The sequence below is a fragment of the Bos javanicus genome, chromosome 14 (genome assembly GCF_032452875.1).
Source record: "Bos javanicus breed banteng chromosome 14, ARS-OSU_banteng_1.0, whole genome shotgun sequence".
Lineage (NCBI taxonomy): Eukaryota > Metazoa > Chordata > Mammalia > Artiodactyla > Bovidae > Bos > Bos javanicus.
In genome coordinates, this window is record NC_083881.1 from 559,860 (window position 1) to 575,936 (window position 16,077).

Genomic DNA, 16,077 nt, shown 5'->3' on the forward strand with positions numbered 1-16,077 from the left:
CATCACCTGCTGATGAGCAAATGGCTTTATTGGGAAGATGGGGGTTGGTGACTTGACCACCCTTGTGTTCCAGCCCTCCCTTGCTGTGTGGGCCCAAGGCCTCCCCTGTGGCCCTGTGGGCAGGGGACTCCTTAGGGCCTTGTCTTGGACCCTCCAGCCAGCCAGGCTGGTATTGGGTGTTGGGGTAGCCTCAGGCGAACTTCACCAAGCGGCCCAGAGTCTTCACAGCCTTCAAGCGCACCTTAAGGGCTGGGTCCTTGAGCAGCAGCTGGAGTGCTGGGGGACAAGGAGCCGCTGCTGGGGGCTCCGCCACGGCCCTTGGAGAACTGACTGAGCCCAAGATCCCGCCCACACCCCGCTAACAGCTGCGACTGAGGCTGCCCCCACCCCTTCCGGGCGCACAGAGCCTGGGGGCCAGGACCCTGAGGCTGACACCCCACCCTGTGCGTGGGGCCGCCCGCCCACCGCCCTCCTAAGACAGGCCTCTGCCGGGAGGGCTCAGGAGCCAACGGAAAGATAGTTTTTCCTTTTTTAGTGTTTTTTAAGCTCTTTTGGAACAGTTAAGAAGTTTCCGTGAATTACTAGAGACGATGAGGTCACCAGTGACAGGGAAAAAATCCTTGAAATCCAGGAAAATCACTTAGTCCCCCCTGGTGCCCACAGGGTCAGTGCAGCCCAGCATGTTGGGGGGGCGGGGGCCCTCTGGGCTCCTGGCTGTGTGGGGCGGGGTTGGCAGGACTGGGGCTCACCCGTGAGGAGCTGCTCCAGGTCCACCTGTGGCCGCTGCTCAGCCTCCATGTGCAGCACCAAGAACCCTGTGAGGGTGGGGCCACAGTCAGGGGCCAGTGAGGGGGCTTGGGGGCCAGGGGTAGGACCGAGGTCAGGGGCCAGGTCGGTGTGGGGGCTGCCTGGGGCGGCCTCACCTGTGAGCATGGGGGCAGCAGCACGGACATCCTCCCAGCTGCTCTTATAGTAGAACAGACTGGTGCTTAGCAAGCGGCCCAGCAGGTCGGGGAAGTGGCGCATCTGCAGAGAGGCGGTCAGGCAGGCCCGGTCCCCCCGCCCAGCCCGGCCCTGCCTAGCCCCGCCCCTCACCAGGTGCTTGCAGGTGGTGTTGAGGAACTCTCCAAAGTGCAGGTCATGGCCTTCCTGCAGGTGCCTCTGGAAGACAGCTGCCAGCTCCTCACACTCCAGGTTGGGGCCGCACATGCGCAAGGCGAACCTGCAGGCCTGCAGGGCACACGCTGAGCCCTAAGTCCCTGAGCTGGCCGGGCCTACCCATCCCCCGCTCTGCTCACCGTGACCACGGGTGCGTGGGGGTCACGCAGGTGCAGCAGAAGGGGCACCAGGCCGCCCACAACCTGCTCCAGGAACACGTCCTTGCAGTCCCCACGGCAGGCCTTGTTGAGGTGCCCGAAGAGGCCAATGGACACTGAGCGTAACTCCATCCTTTCCTGGGCAACAGCAGGTGTCACATGGCCCTCCCAGCCCAGCTTCCCGGGCAACCGCAGGGCAGTGAAGGGGGAGCAAGAGGCAGAGTGGGCCAGGCTGTAATGGCCAGGGGCGGCTGGGGGGGGGCCTACGCTGTCGAAGAAGGGCCGAATGCGGACAGCAATGTGCAGCAGCACTGCATGTAGGTCCCAGGCGTCCACCAGGTCCATCAGCCTCGCCAGGCCCACCATGGCCTCCAGCGCCACCAGGCTGTGTGGGTCGTCCCCGTCGTCCAGCCCACCGATCATGGCTGTCAGGAGTTGGGGGCTGTGGGTCTGTACCTGGGGAGGCCACACATTCCTGTGTGCCCAGGCCATGCCATGCCCAGCTGCCCACCCTCCGAGCACCACCTCTGATCCTGTGGCTGCTGGGTCTGCCCGGGTCTCCTCACCAGCTGTGGCTCTGCTGTCCCTCCCTCGCCCAGGAGCAGGGCCCCAGAGGGCTACCGGACGGTCACCTTATCTGGGGAGCCCAAGGTGATGTTGGCCAGGCCGTGGAGCACCAGCCTCCGCACGCGGGCGCTCGTGTCCTTCTGCCGTGCCATCAGATTGTACAGCAGCGACTCCAGGAGCATCAGGTCGTTCACCACATTGCTGCTGAGCAGCTGGGGGCAGAGGTGTGCTGACCACCACACCCGCCCAAGTGCACCGGGCAGCACCGGCCCCTGGTCACTGAGGGGACATGGCTGAGGCCAGCAGGCCAAGGGGGGCTCTTGGCCTTTCCTCAACCTCCCCTGACTCCTGACCCCAACCCCTCCCTGGCTCCCACTGCCTTGGTCTGGGGTGGGTTTTCAATGTGGCTCCCCTGCCCTACCCAGGCCTGCCTATGGGGGGTACTTCACACTGCCCCCCTCCCCCCTCCATTCATGGTGCAAAGCAAGTGCTCATACCTCAGCCAGGAAGGCTGTGGAGGTGACCCTCTGGACCTCATACATGCTACTCTGTGTGGTGAAGAGCAGCTTCATCACCAGGGGCAGCCGGGGGCCTGCGAACTTTGCCATGGCACTGGGAAGGAGGCACGCGGGCAAGAGCTGGGGCCTTAGGCTGCCCAGAGCACACCAGTCCCGGGGGCCTGGGGAGCGTGCCTGCCTCCCACCCTGTACCATCTGGCCCGCTAGCCCCGCCCCCCAGGTGCCCTGCACATCCTCCGTTCAGACACGACCCCCCCAAAGAGGCCTTCCCCCTGTGCCCGGTCCACTGCACCTACAGAACCTGCTGCCCTCACGGACTCCCCGCTGCCCCACGTGCTGCCCGCTCACCTGGCCAGCCGGGTGACACCTTCCTCATGCCCAGCCGAGGTCCTGAGCAACTGCCAGCCCCCGTCCAGCTCCATGCACTGTACCACATCCTCGTTGCCACCGCGGACAAGCACGGCCTGCAGCGCATCCACCGCAGAGCTGCGGAGATACGGGTACGGGCTCGGCTGGCGCAGGCAGGGCACAGCTCTGCCCCTTGCACGCATGTGCACACACACCCGCCTATGCTCTTAGAAGACATGCCCAGGGACCCCCAGCCTGCTCCCTGCTACCAGTGTCCCTTCCCCTGAGCAGCACTGTGGGCCCTCTGCTCTTGCAAGACCTGAAGGGGCCCCAGCCTGTCCCCAGACCCCCCGACTGAGAGACATAGAGAAGGCGCGGGCACAGCCAGTGGCACCAGGCCCTGCTCCAAGCCAGCAGGGCCTCACCCATGTGGCAGCTGCGCTCCTACAGGGCTGGGGCCAGAGCCGTGGCCAACTGCAGGTGGGGGCCCTGCAGGGTCTCAAGTTGGGGCCCCAGTTAGTGTGGCTGAGGACTGAGGCTGCACTCAGAGTGGGCTGGCTTGGAACCTGCCGACCCCAAGCATTCCCCAGGGAAGGCGCAGCTCAGGGTCAGCTGGTGCCCGCTGACCAACCCCCCCCGCCCCCAACCGCTGGGAAGCTACTTCCAGCAGCCGACAGTCACGGCCTGGGGGTGCCAGGCCAGGCCCACTCACCTGCAAGGCTCGAGGCTCCGTGAGGCCAGGCCTGAGCTGGCGCTCCTCCTCTCCTTGGCCTGCAGCTGCCTGGGCGGCTGGACACCCATGGTGCAGCTGACCCGCAGCAGCAGTGCCACAAACAGCTGGGGGTAGAGCTCCAGCACTGCTGGCCCGGACGCCGGGGCAGATGCGACCTCGTGCAGTGCACAGGTGGCCTGTGGACGGGCCACCTCAGCCTCTGCCCCTACCCTCAGGGTAGGCTCAGAGAACGCTAGACCCTGCACCCGGGACAAAAACCAGCCTACAGCTCCTCTTTCTTTGCAGGCACCCGGCATTCCATGAGCTCTTGGGCCCTGGGAGGGGTAGCTGTGGGGGTGAGATGAGGAGCCCAGCCCTGTCCAGCTTGGCCCACGGGGCAGAAGGCAGGCCCGGGGCAACGTGGCCACCTTGAGGACCAGCTCCCAGCATCTGCTCTTGGCTCCTCAGCAGGAGAAGGAAATTCTTGCAGCTGTTTCACTGTGGAAATGCTGCCAAGCTGGGTTTATTTTTTTCCCCGTAGGATGAAATAGAGTGGGCTCCCTTGGGGGCCTACACCTGCGGGGACTTTACGAGCCTGGGCTCACAGCTCGCCGGCTCCAGGGTTCCCATCAGCTGCCAGGTGCCAGCAAGGCGCAACCCAGGCTCCCCATGGGGCCCTCTGGCAGCGGCCACGTGGCCCCTCATCGCCTTCTGGGCCCACGGGGGAGGGCAGAGGGGGCGGTGCGTGCCGGCCCAGCCCCCACTCACTGCGAGGGGCAGCAGGGTGGCCACGCGGTCCGGCGTGCTGCTCAGCAGGAAGGCCTGGCTCTCCTCAAACAGGACGTCCTTGCTTATCTTCTCCAGGAGCAGCCCCAGGACCTGTGCAGCGAGGCCGGGCTCCAAGGCCAGTGCTCGCCACAGGGTGCAGGTGTGGCTGGAGGGGCAGGAGAACAACTCCTCTGAGGCCTCTGCCGGCCCCAGCTCCACAGCCCCGGCATGCCCACCGGCCTCGGCTCCAGCCAGGCCACAAACAGCACCCTGACTCCAGGCCCTGAGTGACCCCTTCCTCCAACCCAGGATCCTAACCAGGCAGCTTGATGGTGAGCAGAGACCCAGTCGTGGGGAGGTGTCCCCTGGAGCTGCCAGAAGCAGACACTGGGCTCCCTAGAGGAGTCACTGTCACCCCAGCCCCAAGCACGCCTGCAAGTCACTTCTGAGCAAAGAGCAGCACGTGGCCAAAGAGGCATGCAGGTGAAGTCAGGCAGAGGCTGCAGGAGGCCCGAGCTACCCCAGCCCCAGCGTTTACACAGGTTTGCAGCTGCACGGTACGTTTACAGGGAGAAGCGACAGACATCAGAGATCTAACCAGAACCAGAAACTCTAAACACAGAGTACATTTGGAAGCGAACCAACAGCCCTTTAGAAATGATGAGACAAGACACGCAGCGCTGTGCTCGGTGACGTACTTGACATCAGCCTGGACACGGCAGGAGAGAGAAATGGTGAACTGGAAGACAAGTGGAGGAAGTTGCCCAGAACCCCGCAGGGAAGGGTCATCAGATGTTCAGAAGCAGAGGTGTCAGGGGCAGGGTGGTGGGGGTGAGCGCACATTCGAGTGGCGTCTCACAAGCAGAAGGGAGACGGTGTCTGAAGAGACAGGCTGAAAGTCGGGAGAGCTGCTGACAGACACTGACACTAACTCACAGGCTCGAGAAGCCAGGGAGCCCCCTGGCAGGACTAAGAACTGAAAGCCTCAGACTCCTCTCTGCCAGAAGGTGCAGAGCACCATCAACAAGGGACACCCCGTGCACGTCCCTTGGCCTCAGCCCAATCTGGGCTCACAGGAGCCAGAAAGGACACATCCTCTTACTCAAGCTAAAGGGAGGCATGTGCTGAGCTCAAGCTCCAAACCCGGCAACAGCCCCGGAGAGGGATGGCTGAGTAAACGTGGTCCAGACACAGGAGTGCAACTTCCAAACTAACCGAGTGAAAAGTGAAACTGCAACAAGGCCCTGTCAATCTAAAAAGACAGGAAGGAAGATAAAAAAGACCAAGGGAAGAAAAATAGGCAGTTGGTTTAATCCCAACCATATCAGCTATCAAGTGTGGTTTACTCTGGGAAAGGGACCCCTGGAGCGCAAAGGGTAAAAGGCCGACAGTGATGGCAGGAGGGGCAGTGGCAAACAGGACCGCCGCATCTGGGGAGTGGTGCCCGCTGTCTAAGCGAGAGCCAAGCAGGCCGTGGGAGCCGCACTCTGGGGCAGGTGCAGGCGCTTCAGGCCGCAGCCACAGGGAAGGATGCGCTGCCTCCCTGTCCCCTGGCGTGGGGGTCTCCAGATCACAGGTGCCGGCTCCATCCACCACGTGGACCCAAAGAAAGGCATGCCCAGCGGGCCCTGAGCTCTGGAAGCACTGGGAGCAGAGCAAAGGCTGCCTGGAGGCCTTAGCGCAGAAGCAAGGGCCCTGGGGACTGGGGACCCACAGGGCCTGGCACAGGCCCGGTGTGGACACGCTCTGCCCTGAGAACCCCATGGTGGCAACTGGAGTGTCACTGATGCGCCAGTGGTATCCTCGGGAGCCGGGGTGGCAAATGGAGACCTTTCCTGGCTCGAGGAGGGCCCTGGGCCAGGGTCTTGCTCATGGATGATGGTGGATGGAGGCCCGGCAGAGCACCAGCCCCAGAGAATTGGCGAGCACTGCCCAAGAGAGCAAGCCATCTCCACCCGGCCCAGTGCCAGGGCCTCCAGGCTCCCACACACAGGATTAGGGGGCCCACAAATACTTGGTCAGGCGTGGGGACACCAGAGCATGGAACCCCATCCATCCCTGCAGGTGGGTGAGCACCAGGTACCTGTCAAAGGGCAGGGGGCTGCCCAGAAGGTTGGACACCACAGAGGCACAGTGGTGGGTGGCCAGGGCAAACACGCTGTGCTGTGCGGCCTGTAGGATGTGCTCCTCTCGGGTCTCCTGCAGCTTGGAGCGCAGCACACTCACAATCTCGGGCACCTGTGGGCAGGCGGCAGTCAGGCCAGCGGCAGGACATGCCCACGTGCGCACCAATCCCTGGGGCCAGGGAAGCCAGCACCCCTCACCCGCCGGTGATGTCGGGGCTCCTTGCTCCCAGCCCTGATGAAGAAGGACAGGAGCCAGAGCCCTGAGGGCCAAGGGAGATGACTCATGGCCCCAGAGTCCATGTGGGAAGGGACAGGAACCCAAGAGGGGCCTGCTGGCGGGAGGTGCCAGGACAGACAGAAACACACACACAACCTGAGGGGACAGAGTGGGAGGGCCAGGCCACGGGGGTGAGTGCTGAGGCTCACAGGGTGACCCTGCCTGGACCCCTGCAGGCAAGACACAGCTGCCCACTCCTCACCGGAAAGCGCTCCGTCCCTCCTCCCAGGCCATAGGCTTGGCTAGGAGGGGCAGGCTTTCTGGCCATGGCGGCTGAGCAGCAGCCGATGGGCAGCAAGGGCACCCGGCGGCCCGAGCTGATGGGGTGCCGCCCCGCACCGTCCATATTGGACAGCTAGGAAGCATCCTGGTATGAGGCGAAAGTTGATGACAGTGCTGGCCACGGCCCCAGGGACAGGGCCCCCTGCATGGGGCAGCTGGCGGTCGTTGGCTCCACCCTGGGGCAGGGCTGGCTGAGGACCCGCCGGGGGCCCTGGGCCCAAGAGCAGAGGGAAGGGCCCGCCAAGCTCTGACGGGACCCACGCCCACAGCGGGGACAAGGGCAGGGGGGAAATGTAGGCACACGTGTGGCCAGCCTGAAGGAGAGGCTCTGTCACCACAGTTCTCAAAGGATTTGTAAACATAACCAAGTCCTCTTTCTATGACCCGAGTCCACAAGGCTGACGACCTTCTAAGGACCTGGACCTCTTTGCTATGGCTCCGCCCATCGGCCCCGACCCTCAGCCCATCCAGCTGCGCCTCCCTGACCAGCTGGCTGCCGCCACACTGAGCCTGCTCAGGAAGCCTGGTGGGAGGGTGGCCCTGAGCCAACTGTGGCTGGGTTCTCGTCTTGGCCGTTGGCGTGGGCCCAGTGACGTTCGTGGGTAGATGGGCTGTGATCGTCCCATTCACAGTGCCACTGGAACAGGCCACACCATCTCTGGGGCAAGGAGCGTGGCTCACTCCAGTCTCCTGGGCTCTTTCTCAGCCATGAGGGGCAGGGCTCCCCAGAAGACCCCAGGCCTGGCTGGCTGGCGCTGGTACAGTTTTCGTGGGTGCCGGTGATGGTGGCGCCCTGCGGAGGCCTGTCCCTCACCCCAGGTTCTCAAAGTCCCCTGGAACATAACTGCCTGTATGTCTACTTTACTGCATTTCAAATTTCTGCGTGTAATTTTTTCCCTGTTTCCATTTGCTCCCTTGGGTGTCAGTCTGAGACAGTGTCTCAGCTCATCTGTCTCTGTTGTCTTTGCTTCTGCAGACTTTCTCAGCAGCAATACCCGTGAGCCCCAAGAGCAGCTTGGACCTCTCTGGAGCCGTGATGGTACTCCAGTGCTCAGGTGTGGTGGCTCTGGCTGTGTCCGCACCGGGTTCTCGGTTTCCCGGGACTGGTGAGCGGGGCCCACCCTGCCCAGGGGGCTCAGGGCCACCTCAGGCCTGCTGGGCTGCTCCACATTCGCCCTCAGCAGCCCACACCCGCAGCTCCAGACTGGGAACCCTCTTCATGGGGTCCCCCCACTCCCTAACCTGCACAGATTTTTGTGGGCACGGCTGCCTCACCCAGGCACATGCCCAGGAGGAACCACTGGGCTGGGGCACCCTCTGCCTCGGGTCTGCTGGCCATCTCTGTGGAGCAGCGCTGCTTCCCATGCCTGCACGATGGGAGGCAGCTGTTCGTTCCTGCCATGTCCCTCTGCCCTTGACCCCCAGTTCCCTCTGCGCCCACCTGACCATCCTGGGGTGTTGGGGCAGGGGTCAGCCCGGCCACAGGTCACCGACTAGGACTCCTTTTTCTGATTCGGTATCAGAGAAACTCAAGTCCGACCGTCCAGGTGTCTCTGGGGGTCCCCCAGCAGGCTCTCAGGGCAAGAAAGGAAATGGTACCAATGGTGCTGATGCCAGTGTCCCTGTCACGTGAGCTAGAGGGGCCTGCTGCAGACAGACTGGAAGCGTGAGGCAGGGACACCACCCTGGGGTAGGTGTGCTGAGTGGGTCTGCAGGCTGAGCCGGAGGAGACAGCCTAGCAGCTCTGGAGGCCGGCAGCCAGCTCAGCACATGGGCCCCGGGAGAGGCACCCTGATTTATCTAGTACGGGCAGGACTCAAAACTACTAGTAAACTTCTAGAGAAAAACGGAAATCTTCGGGACACTAGATTTGGTAATGACTCCTTGGAAATGAGCCTCAAAGCACTGCATATGGAGCTGCAGCAAAAGACACAATCTAGGGAGAAGACAACCTATGCAAAAACACCTGCCAGTCATGTATCTGATAATGTGTTAATTTCAGAGTACAAGCAGCTCCTACAGTTCCAAAATGATATCGAATCCAATAACCTGATCTGGAAATGGGCAGGGATGTTGACTTCTCCAAAGAAGACAAATGGCTGGCAAGCATATCCACATCACTCACTGCAGAGGAATAGCAAGTTGAAACCAGTATGACATGCTGCTTCACACACATCAGGGTGGCCACTATTAAAAACACAGGCATTGACCAATACTGGCCAGAACCCCCGTGCCCTGCTGGTGGGAACATAAACGGGTGTAGTCACTATGGAAAACAGTATAGCAGTTCCTCTGAAAATTCAAAATAGAATCACCATAAGATCCTGCAATTCCACTTCCAGATGTTTACCCAAAACAAAATAGGATCCTGAAGAGATATGCCTTTCACCCACGTTATACAGCAGCATGGCTCACAACAGCCAAGAGAAGGAAGCAGACCAAGTGTCCACGACAAAGGAACGAATCAACAAAACGTGTGCATGTATATACAGACACCAGGACCACCAGCGGCCACGGCCTGCAGTCCGGCTGTCCCCCTCCCCCCATACAGAGCCCCAAGGCTACCTTTCTACCACTCAGAGCTGACCCAGGAGCCCCACTCAGTGCAAAACCTGAACCTTGGCCCGTCAACCCCTGGCCGTCGCTTGCAGTCACACCCTCCTCCATCCTCCTTCCACTCCCTGCCCCACAGCCTCAGGCCCTGGCTGGGGTCCCACAGTGGCACACGTTCCCCTCCAGGCGCCACACCACACACACCCCCACCCCCACCTCGGCAGGCGGCCCCTCCACACAGGGCTTCTCCACTGGCAGCTCCTGCTTCGCCTCCCCCCAGAAAACACCTGTGAGGGACCCATCCAATACAGGACTTGTACCCAGAATATACAAAGTACTTCTGCAAACTGGTAAGAAAAGCACAGACCACCCAGAAGAAAATGGCCAAGATCACTCTCCTCATGGAGGAGATCTGAGTAGCCAAGAAACATGCAAGTGTTCCAGGTCATAAGCCACAGAGAAACGTGCGCGAAGGAGCTGGGACAGCCCCGAGGCCTTCTGACAGCCCTGGGACAGCTTTCCTGCGGCCCCAGTCACTTTCCTGGCCGTGTCTCCAACCGAAATGCACCCTCAGGTCCAAAGGAGCCTGACTCCAGCAGCACTTGTGCTCAGACTGGGAACTGCCCAGCACTTGCTGAGGTGGGCGTGAGGGAGTGATGGGGCGACCCACGTGGGCCAGGCCTGGAAGACACACGCCGTCCCACAGACGACGGCCATGCACGCCAGACGTGAGGCTCCTGCTACACGAGGTGCATCCCAAGCCCTGCTCTGTGCTGCAGAGAGCTAGTGGCACCCTGTGGAGCCAGCTGGGGTGCCAGGGGCTCTGGGGTTGGTAGGGCCTCTGCTCCTGTGAACCCCAAGGCTGTCCACTTAGCACAACCCCCCTTTTCTATTGCTATGCTTCACTTTAATAGGGAGCTTAAATCTTTGTCCAAGCATATGGGAACGCACCTGCTGGGTCATGTAGTTCATAGGACTCACGGGCAGCCATGAATCTAGCACTCATCTAGCAGTCACCTGAGCTTTGGAGCCTGTTCAGGCCTCAGGACCTGAGCACATCTGTCAGGGCGGCTGGCAACTGTTTGGGGACCACGTGGGCCGCCACATGAGCTCATGGCCAGAAGGCCTCAAAGGTGATGATGGGATGGTGGATAGGGCAGGATCTGCGTGTCCCGGGCGCCTCTGCTCTGGGCTGGACCTGCCGCGGAAGCCTCTGTGCCAGCACCTAGTGACCCTGTGGACCCCTGTCCTCACCAGCAATGTGAGCAGGGCGCTCAGCCTGTGCCGGCTCAGTGCCCAATCACAGACCCTAGCACTGGCCTTTCCCTTTCAATTGCCTTTTCTATCTTTACGTTCTGAGCAGTTACTTTCGCCTAGTTCAGTCTTCAAAGAGAAGAGGAAGATTTATCCCATCAGGCCCACAGGGAGAAGCGCAGAGTGCTGAGGGCCAAACCTTCACAGAGCAGGGAGTTGGGTGGGGAGCCCCAGGTTACCAGCCCTGCCCACCGGCACTCCCGGCTGACCCTCTGTACATGACCACGCCCACGCCATGCCCCCAGGGAGCTCTAGACCAGGCCCTGGCCCCGCCCCCAGGCCCCACCTTCTCCTGCAGCATGTTGCCCCGTTCCTTCAGCAGGCAGTTGATCATGACGCTGGCAGCTCGCGAGCAGTTCTTGTCGGGATCTCCCAGGCTCTCAAACAAGGTTAGCAAGAGGTTGATGAGCTGATCTGGAGGGAGGCGCTTGGCAATAAGCTAGGAGGACAGTTGTGTCAGGAAGACAGAGAGGAGGGGCTCAGCACACCTTCGGGGCGTGGCATCCCAGGGACAGCTTCTCAGGGAAGGACTGGCCCCTTTCAAACCCCTCCTCCAGCCCTTCCCACCCTCTTACAGGCCCTTAAAGCCTTTAGAGCTTCTGCCAGTGCGGGGTGGGGTGGCCCACGCCCAGGACCCCTACCCAGACTGAAGCCAGGTCTAGGTGCAGCCCTTGGCCTCCAGGCCCCTGGAAGGGGGTCCCTGGGCATCTGCAGGGCCCAGGTCAGCACCCTCCCAGAGGCTTCTCCTGACCAGCGGGGTAGACTAGGAGTGGTCCTGGTGTGCAGCCTCTCTAGAGTAGAGTCAAGGGCAGATGGGGGCATGCTCTATCCTGGACTCCCCAGCCTCAGAGGCTCCAAAGCACCCTCAGCTCCTCCCACATAAGAGAGTCCCTGTGCTCCCTCCACATAACAGAGAGCAACCAGAAGTTAGGGCAGATAAACTCTGTACAGAGAAGAAATAAAATCACAAAAGTGGATGAATATTTAGAAAGTCTGACCCCCAAACATGAAGTTCCCACTCCCCCTGGACTCCCCTTGGGCTGGGTCTTTGCTTCTCAATGTCTCAGCCCCCCTGACCCCCACAAAGGGCCCTGCTAACCCCCTTCCCTTCCATCTTCAGCAGGAGAGAAAGCCTCCAGACCCCTGAGGGTCATTTCCAGTCACCAAGTGGAACAGAAGCACTGTCCTGGCTTGGGAGTCACCGGGTGGGCTAGGGCAGCTTTCTCAACCTTGTGCAGCCAGAAGCTGAGCTCCTGCCACCCCCTACTGGGCCCCGGAGGGTGGGCACAGCAAGTGCAGGAGGGGCGGGCTGGTGCTGGACACAGAACTCTGATAAGACCTGCCTGCCTGCCCAGCTGGCACCCACACAGCCCGTACGTGCAAGGAGCTGCTGCAGCGGCCACTGGCAGGTACCTGGGCAATGCTGTGGCAGGTATGGAAGAGAATGGCAGGGTCAGGGTGCACCAGGCCATCTTTGAGGCTGAGGAGCTGCTCAGCCACGTCGTCCTGGTAGTCTCGCGAGAAGCCTGCAAGGCAGCAGGGCACGTGGGGTGGATGCAGGCCTTCCCTGGCCACCAGAGGCCCAGCCTCTGCTCCCTCATCCCCCTAACACACAGACACTGCTGCCCAGCCAGGGGGGCTCACCCACACAGGTCAGCTGCAGGTATAGCAGGGAGTGGATGCAGCTCACAGCCTCTCGGCGAGTGGCAGGCCAGAGGTCGGCGCACCGTGGGGAGAAGAGGCCAATGAGGAGGCCCAGGTTGTGGAAGGGCACCAGGGCCTGGAGAGGCAGACATAGGGGTGCTGTGGGGACTCTGGGGGCAGATAGCCAGAGATGGCACCGGGGCTCAGGAGTCGCTGGGGTGGGCAGGTACCTGTACCCCCTGGACCCAGATATGGGCAGGCCTGTGACCAGAGGGCAGCCCTCCCCCAGCCCAGGGTGGGTCCCAAGAGGGACGAGAGCTGGGAAAGCAGCGGTGTGGACAGGGCATGGCCGGCTTCTGATCACTCCTCAGACACGTGGAATTCCTGCCCCAAAAGCCAAGGGGTGCTACACAACCCCTTTCATCCCCATGGGGACTGGGCCTGTTCTTCAGAGCCTTTCCTGCTTTCCTCGAATACAGAGCCTCTCAACCGTGCTCTGAGCAAAGGGCCCTGTTTCCTATGCCCCAAACTGGGGGACATCAGCTACCCACCACCCACACACAGCCCACACACAAGTGGCTTCCCTGGGAGGGGCCACCACGCGCCTGCCCAGCACAGGCTCTTGAAAGGTGTGGGGCTCCAGGCTGTTACTCCTCCCGAAACCAGGGGGAGGCTGGACGGGGGTTGAGGGCCACCAGCTGCGTTCCTCTCCACAAGGGCAGAGCCCTGTCTCATCACGAATGAAAAATGAACTCTGGTTGGACCAGGGTTACGTGAAAAACAGACCACGGGAGAACCTGGGTAGGAAAAGCTGTCTAAGCCAGCCAACAGACGATGCCCTGAACACAACAAAAAAATAAACACTGCCAACCAACGAGCATCTTGCTTGAGAGTTAATGGCTTGGGGCCACCGCCAGTGTCCACCTTCCTGCAGTCAGCAGCACAAGCCAGCAGGTGTCGAAATGGTGAGAAAGGCCAAACTCATGACCTTTGTGAACGGCTGTGGCTGTGTGTCTGAAGAGCAGAGAATTAACTAAACACTCATTAAGAGTCATAGAGAAATTTTATTCCTTATAAACTACCCAGTTCCTACCAGTTCCTAAATATCCAGAAGTCCAGTTCTCCTGCCTACCACAATAAGTAAATGATTATGTACAGTGGAGACAGCAGCGACAGACCGTGCCTCTGCTAGGGCCGGGGGCTGGGGTGGCCAGGTCCACCATTATCAGCACAGGAGCCCTTGGTACACTCCTGTCAAGGCCACGCGGGAGCGTAGGAGGACCATGCCCGTCTACCCTAAAGCCAGCAGAGTAACGGCCTCGTAAGAACAACTGCGAGGTTCTAACAAGGGAAGAGGAGCTGCTGAACCCCAACAAATACTAAAATGCAAAGTAACCACGGGGCTCTGGGAGGCGCTCCTTCCCACTGTTCCAACTAACGGTGCTGTCTTCTCTGCCGCGCTCCAGGGGTTCACAAGTCCCTACCTTGGCCCGAGCTGCGGCTTCTGCCTCCAACACCCATCACCCTTCCCTGTGTCGGGCAGGCTCCTAAGGATGAGGCTGCCCATCAGGTTCAATGCTGAGTGGCCAGCCCTGGGGACACTTGCTGACCCTTGTGGTCCTCTGTCCACAGCCCAGGAGAGGACAGTGCCACTCACAGCACCAGGCAGTGGGAGACGCGAGGGCCCCATGCTGTGGCCCCGGGCCAAGGGATGGGCATGCGGCTGAAGAGGGGCCTCGCAGGCCACCCTGGGGCACTCACGCTGATCTGCAGGTGTTGAAGGAAGAACTGCAGCAGGCAGGCACTCAGGCCGACCGCCCGCACCCGCTCGTGGCCCCTCGGGGACTTGATCCATGGGCTCAGGTGCTGAGGAAGAAGGGGCTTCAGTAGGTGCAGCTTGGGGCAGCCTCCCTGCCAGGCCACCCTCTGGGCACGGGGGCCAGTGCACCAGATCAGAGTGGGCCCCCTGGGCAGCGCTCCCCCACCCCCTCGTTCTGTCCTGCTGATGTGGCTTACGGCCACGGCCACCCCTGGCGTAATCTCTAGCCATGCCCATGCAAGGACATGGTGTTCCTAGACACCATCCACCATCATGATGGCCTCAGAGGGTCAGGAGTGCCCATATGGGGCACCTCAGGGTCTCTCTGTCCAGGCCCCACGATGGGGGAGCAGAGAGATCAAGCTCCGAACCCCTGTCTGCTCAGACTGCACCCATCTGCATAACCCCCAGGCCAGAGGGGCCCTGCCCACTGGCTCACAGGCCGCCCCCCGCTTGCACAGAGTGCCACTGTCTGCCACACACCTCCACCATGACCTGCAGACCCAGGGGCGTCATGTTCCACAGAAGAAGGCTCGTCAGCAAGTCCTTGAGGACCTGCACGGTGTCCAGGTACAGGGACTGGAACAAGAGAAGCTGCCAGTCCTGCTGTGAGCCCCCACCCCTGGACAGGGCCACCATGGGGGCCGCTGATAGCTCCTGGGGGCTGTCCCCCACCTCCCACCACAGGGGTCGCTGATACCTCCTGGGGGTCCCCCCCTACTGTGGGGGCCGCTGATACCTCCTGGGGGCTGTCCCCCTCCTCTGGCTCCGGCAGCACAGCCATGACACGGTGCAGGCAGCTGTGAATCAGGTCCGCCTGCACCTGCTCCTCCAGGGCCGGCTCCAGGGTACTGAGCCGCCAGTTAAGGCCCAGCTCTCACGCAGAGGGCCCCCCACAGCCGCCCCCCAAGGAAAGGATACACCAGGTACGTGCAGGCAAGCATGGCCTTCTTCCAAATGGGCGTCTTCAGCGAGTCTGGGGGCTCCGCTCTGATGAACTCCTGGGAGAGCAGCCGCAGGGCAGCCCTTGGCCAAAGCTCCAGCTTGCCCCCGGGTCAGGCCCCACAACCCGGGGGCTCGGTCCTCCCCAGCCCGCCCACACTCACCACCATCTGCGCCACCAGCTCCGCCTTCCTCGAGAGGTGGAAGGAGCTGCCGTGGGCACTGCTGCAGATGGCCTGGGTGGCCATGCACACACTTTGCACCAGGCTCAGTCTCAGGGCCGGGTCCTGCAAGGACAACTGGGCTGTGGGAGCCACCAAGGCCCGAGGCCCAGGGGCTGAGCCCGATGGGAGGGGGCCACCCACAGTGGCGAGGCCAGGGCGCCAGCCACTCTCCTGCAAGCCAGACGTGGACTCCCCTCCAGTCTACGGGCTCTCGGCCAGTCCTCCACGTAGGCCAAGATGGGTCTGCGAAGGAACCCAAGGCCTTTGGCTGTGGGCCCAACCTGGGGGTCCCGGGGTCACAACCCTGGGCAGATGACTGCAGGTTTGCCAGGCGCCATCCAGCTGCCTCCCCCAAGTGGAGGGGACGCAGCTGCTCTGGCAGAGCCCCAGCAGAGGGCTGGCCCCCAGCTCTAAAGGGCTGAGTCACAGAGAGAGTTCACAGAACAGCCCTGGCCCAGAGACCCCAGGAGACCCAGGGTGGCGGGGGTCCGCTCTTCAAGGGGACAGCCCAGCCACTCCCAGAGAAGGTTCCCAGGTTAGTGCCAGAGTCCACAAGGGAGTTGTGTTAGTGAGGCAGAGGCTGTTGCCTGGCTGCAGAACTCCCCCAACCAGGCGCTGGCAGAGATGGAGTGGAGCCAGGAGAGGGGCACACTGAGGCCCCTGCCCG

At 61.8% G+C, this 16,077-nt stretch overlaps 1 protein-coding gene across 22 annotated transcripts in view; it reads right to left on the minus strand.

The window, feature by feature from the left end:
• Positions 1–10: 10 nt before the first annotated feature.
• MROH1 (maestro heat like repeat family member 1) overlaps positions 11–16,077 on the minus strand; it is a 56,307-nt gene continuing 40,240 nt past the window's right edge. For 9 of the 22 annotated variants that reach the window (XM_061438041.1, XM_061438035.1, XM_061438038.1 and 6 more), the window contains 19 exons: positions 15,351–15,473; positions 15,166–15,245; positions 14,945–15,095; positions 14,728–14,838; positions 14,187–14,291; positions 12,426–12,561; positions 12,195–12,307; positions 11,068–11,220; positions 6,313–6,467; positions 4,230–4,395; positions 3,462–3,658; positions 2,750–2,887; positions 2,381–2,495; positions 1,949–2,176; positions 1,299–1,772; positions 1,096–1,230; positions 924–1,026; positions 750–815; positions 11–276 (listed from right to left, as the gene is read on the minus strand). In XM_061438041.1, coding sequence (XP_061294025.1) covers positions 191–276; positions 750–815; positions 924–1,026; positions 1,096–1,230; positions 1,299–1,772; positions 1,949–2,176; positions 2,381–2,495; positions 2,750–2,887; positions 3,462–3,658; positions 4,230–4,395; positions 6,313–6,467; positions 11,068–11,220; positions 12,195–12,307; positions 12,426–12,561; positions 14,187–14,291; positions 14,728–14,838; positions 14,945–15,095; positions 15,166–15,245; positions 15,351–15,473 — 2,835 coding nt within the window. In that variant the 3' untranslated portion in view covers positions 11–190. Of the gene's footprint in view, positions 277–749; positions 816–923; positions 1,027–1,095; positions 1,231–1,298; positions 1,773–1,948; positions 2,177–2,380; positions 2,496–2,749; positions 2,888–3,461; positions 3,659–4,229; positions 4,396–6,312; positions 6,468–11,067; positions 11,221–12,194; positions 12,308–12,425; positions 12,562–14,186; positions 14,292–14,727; positions 14,839–14,944; positions 15,096–15,165; positions 15,246–15,350; positions 15,474–16,077 lie in introns of those variants that run through there. The other 13 variants (XM_061438051.1, XM_061438050.1, XM_061438049.1 and 10 more) reach the window with 9 other exon arrangements.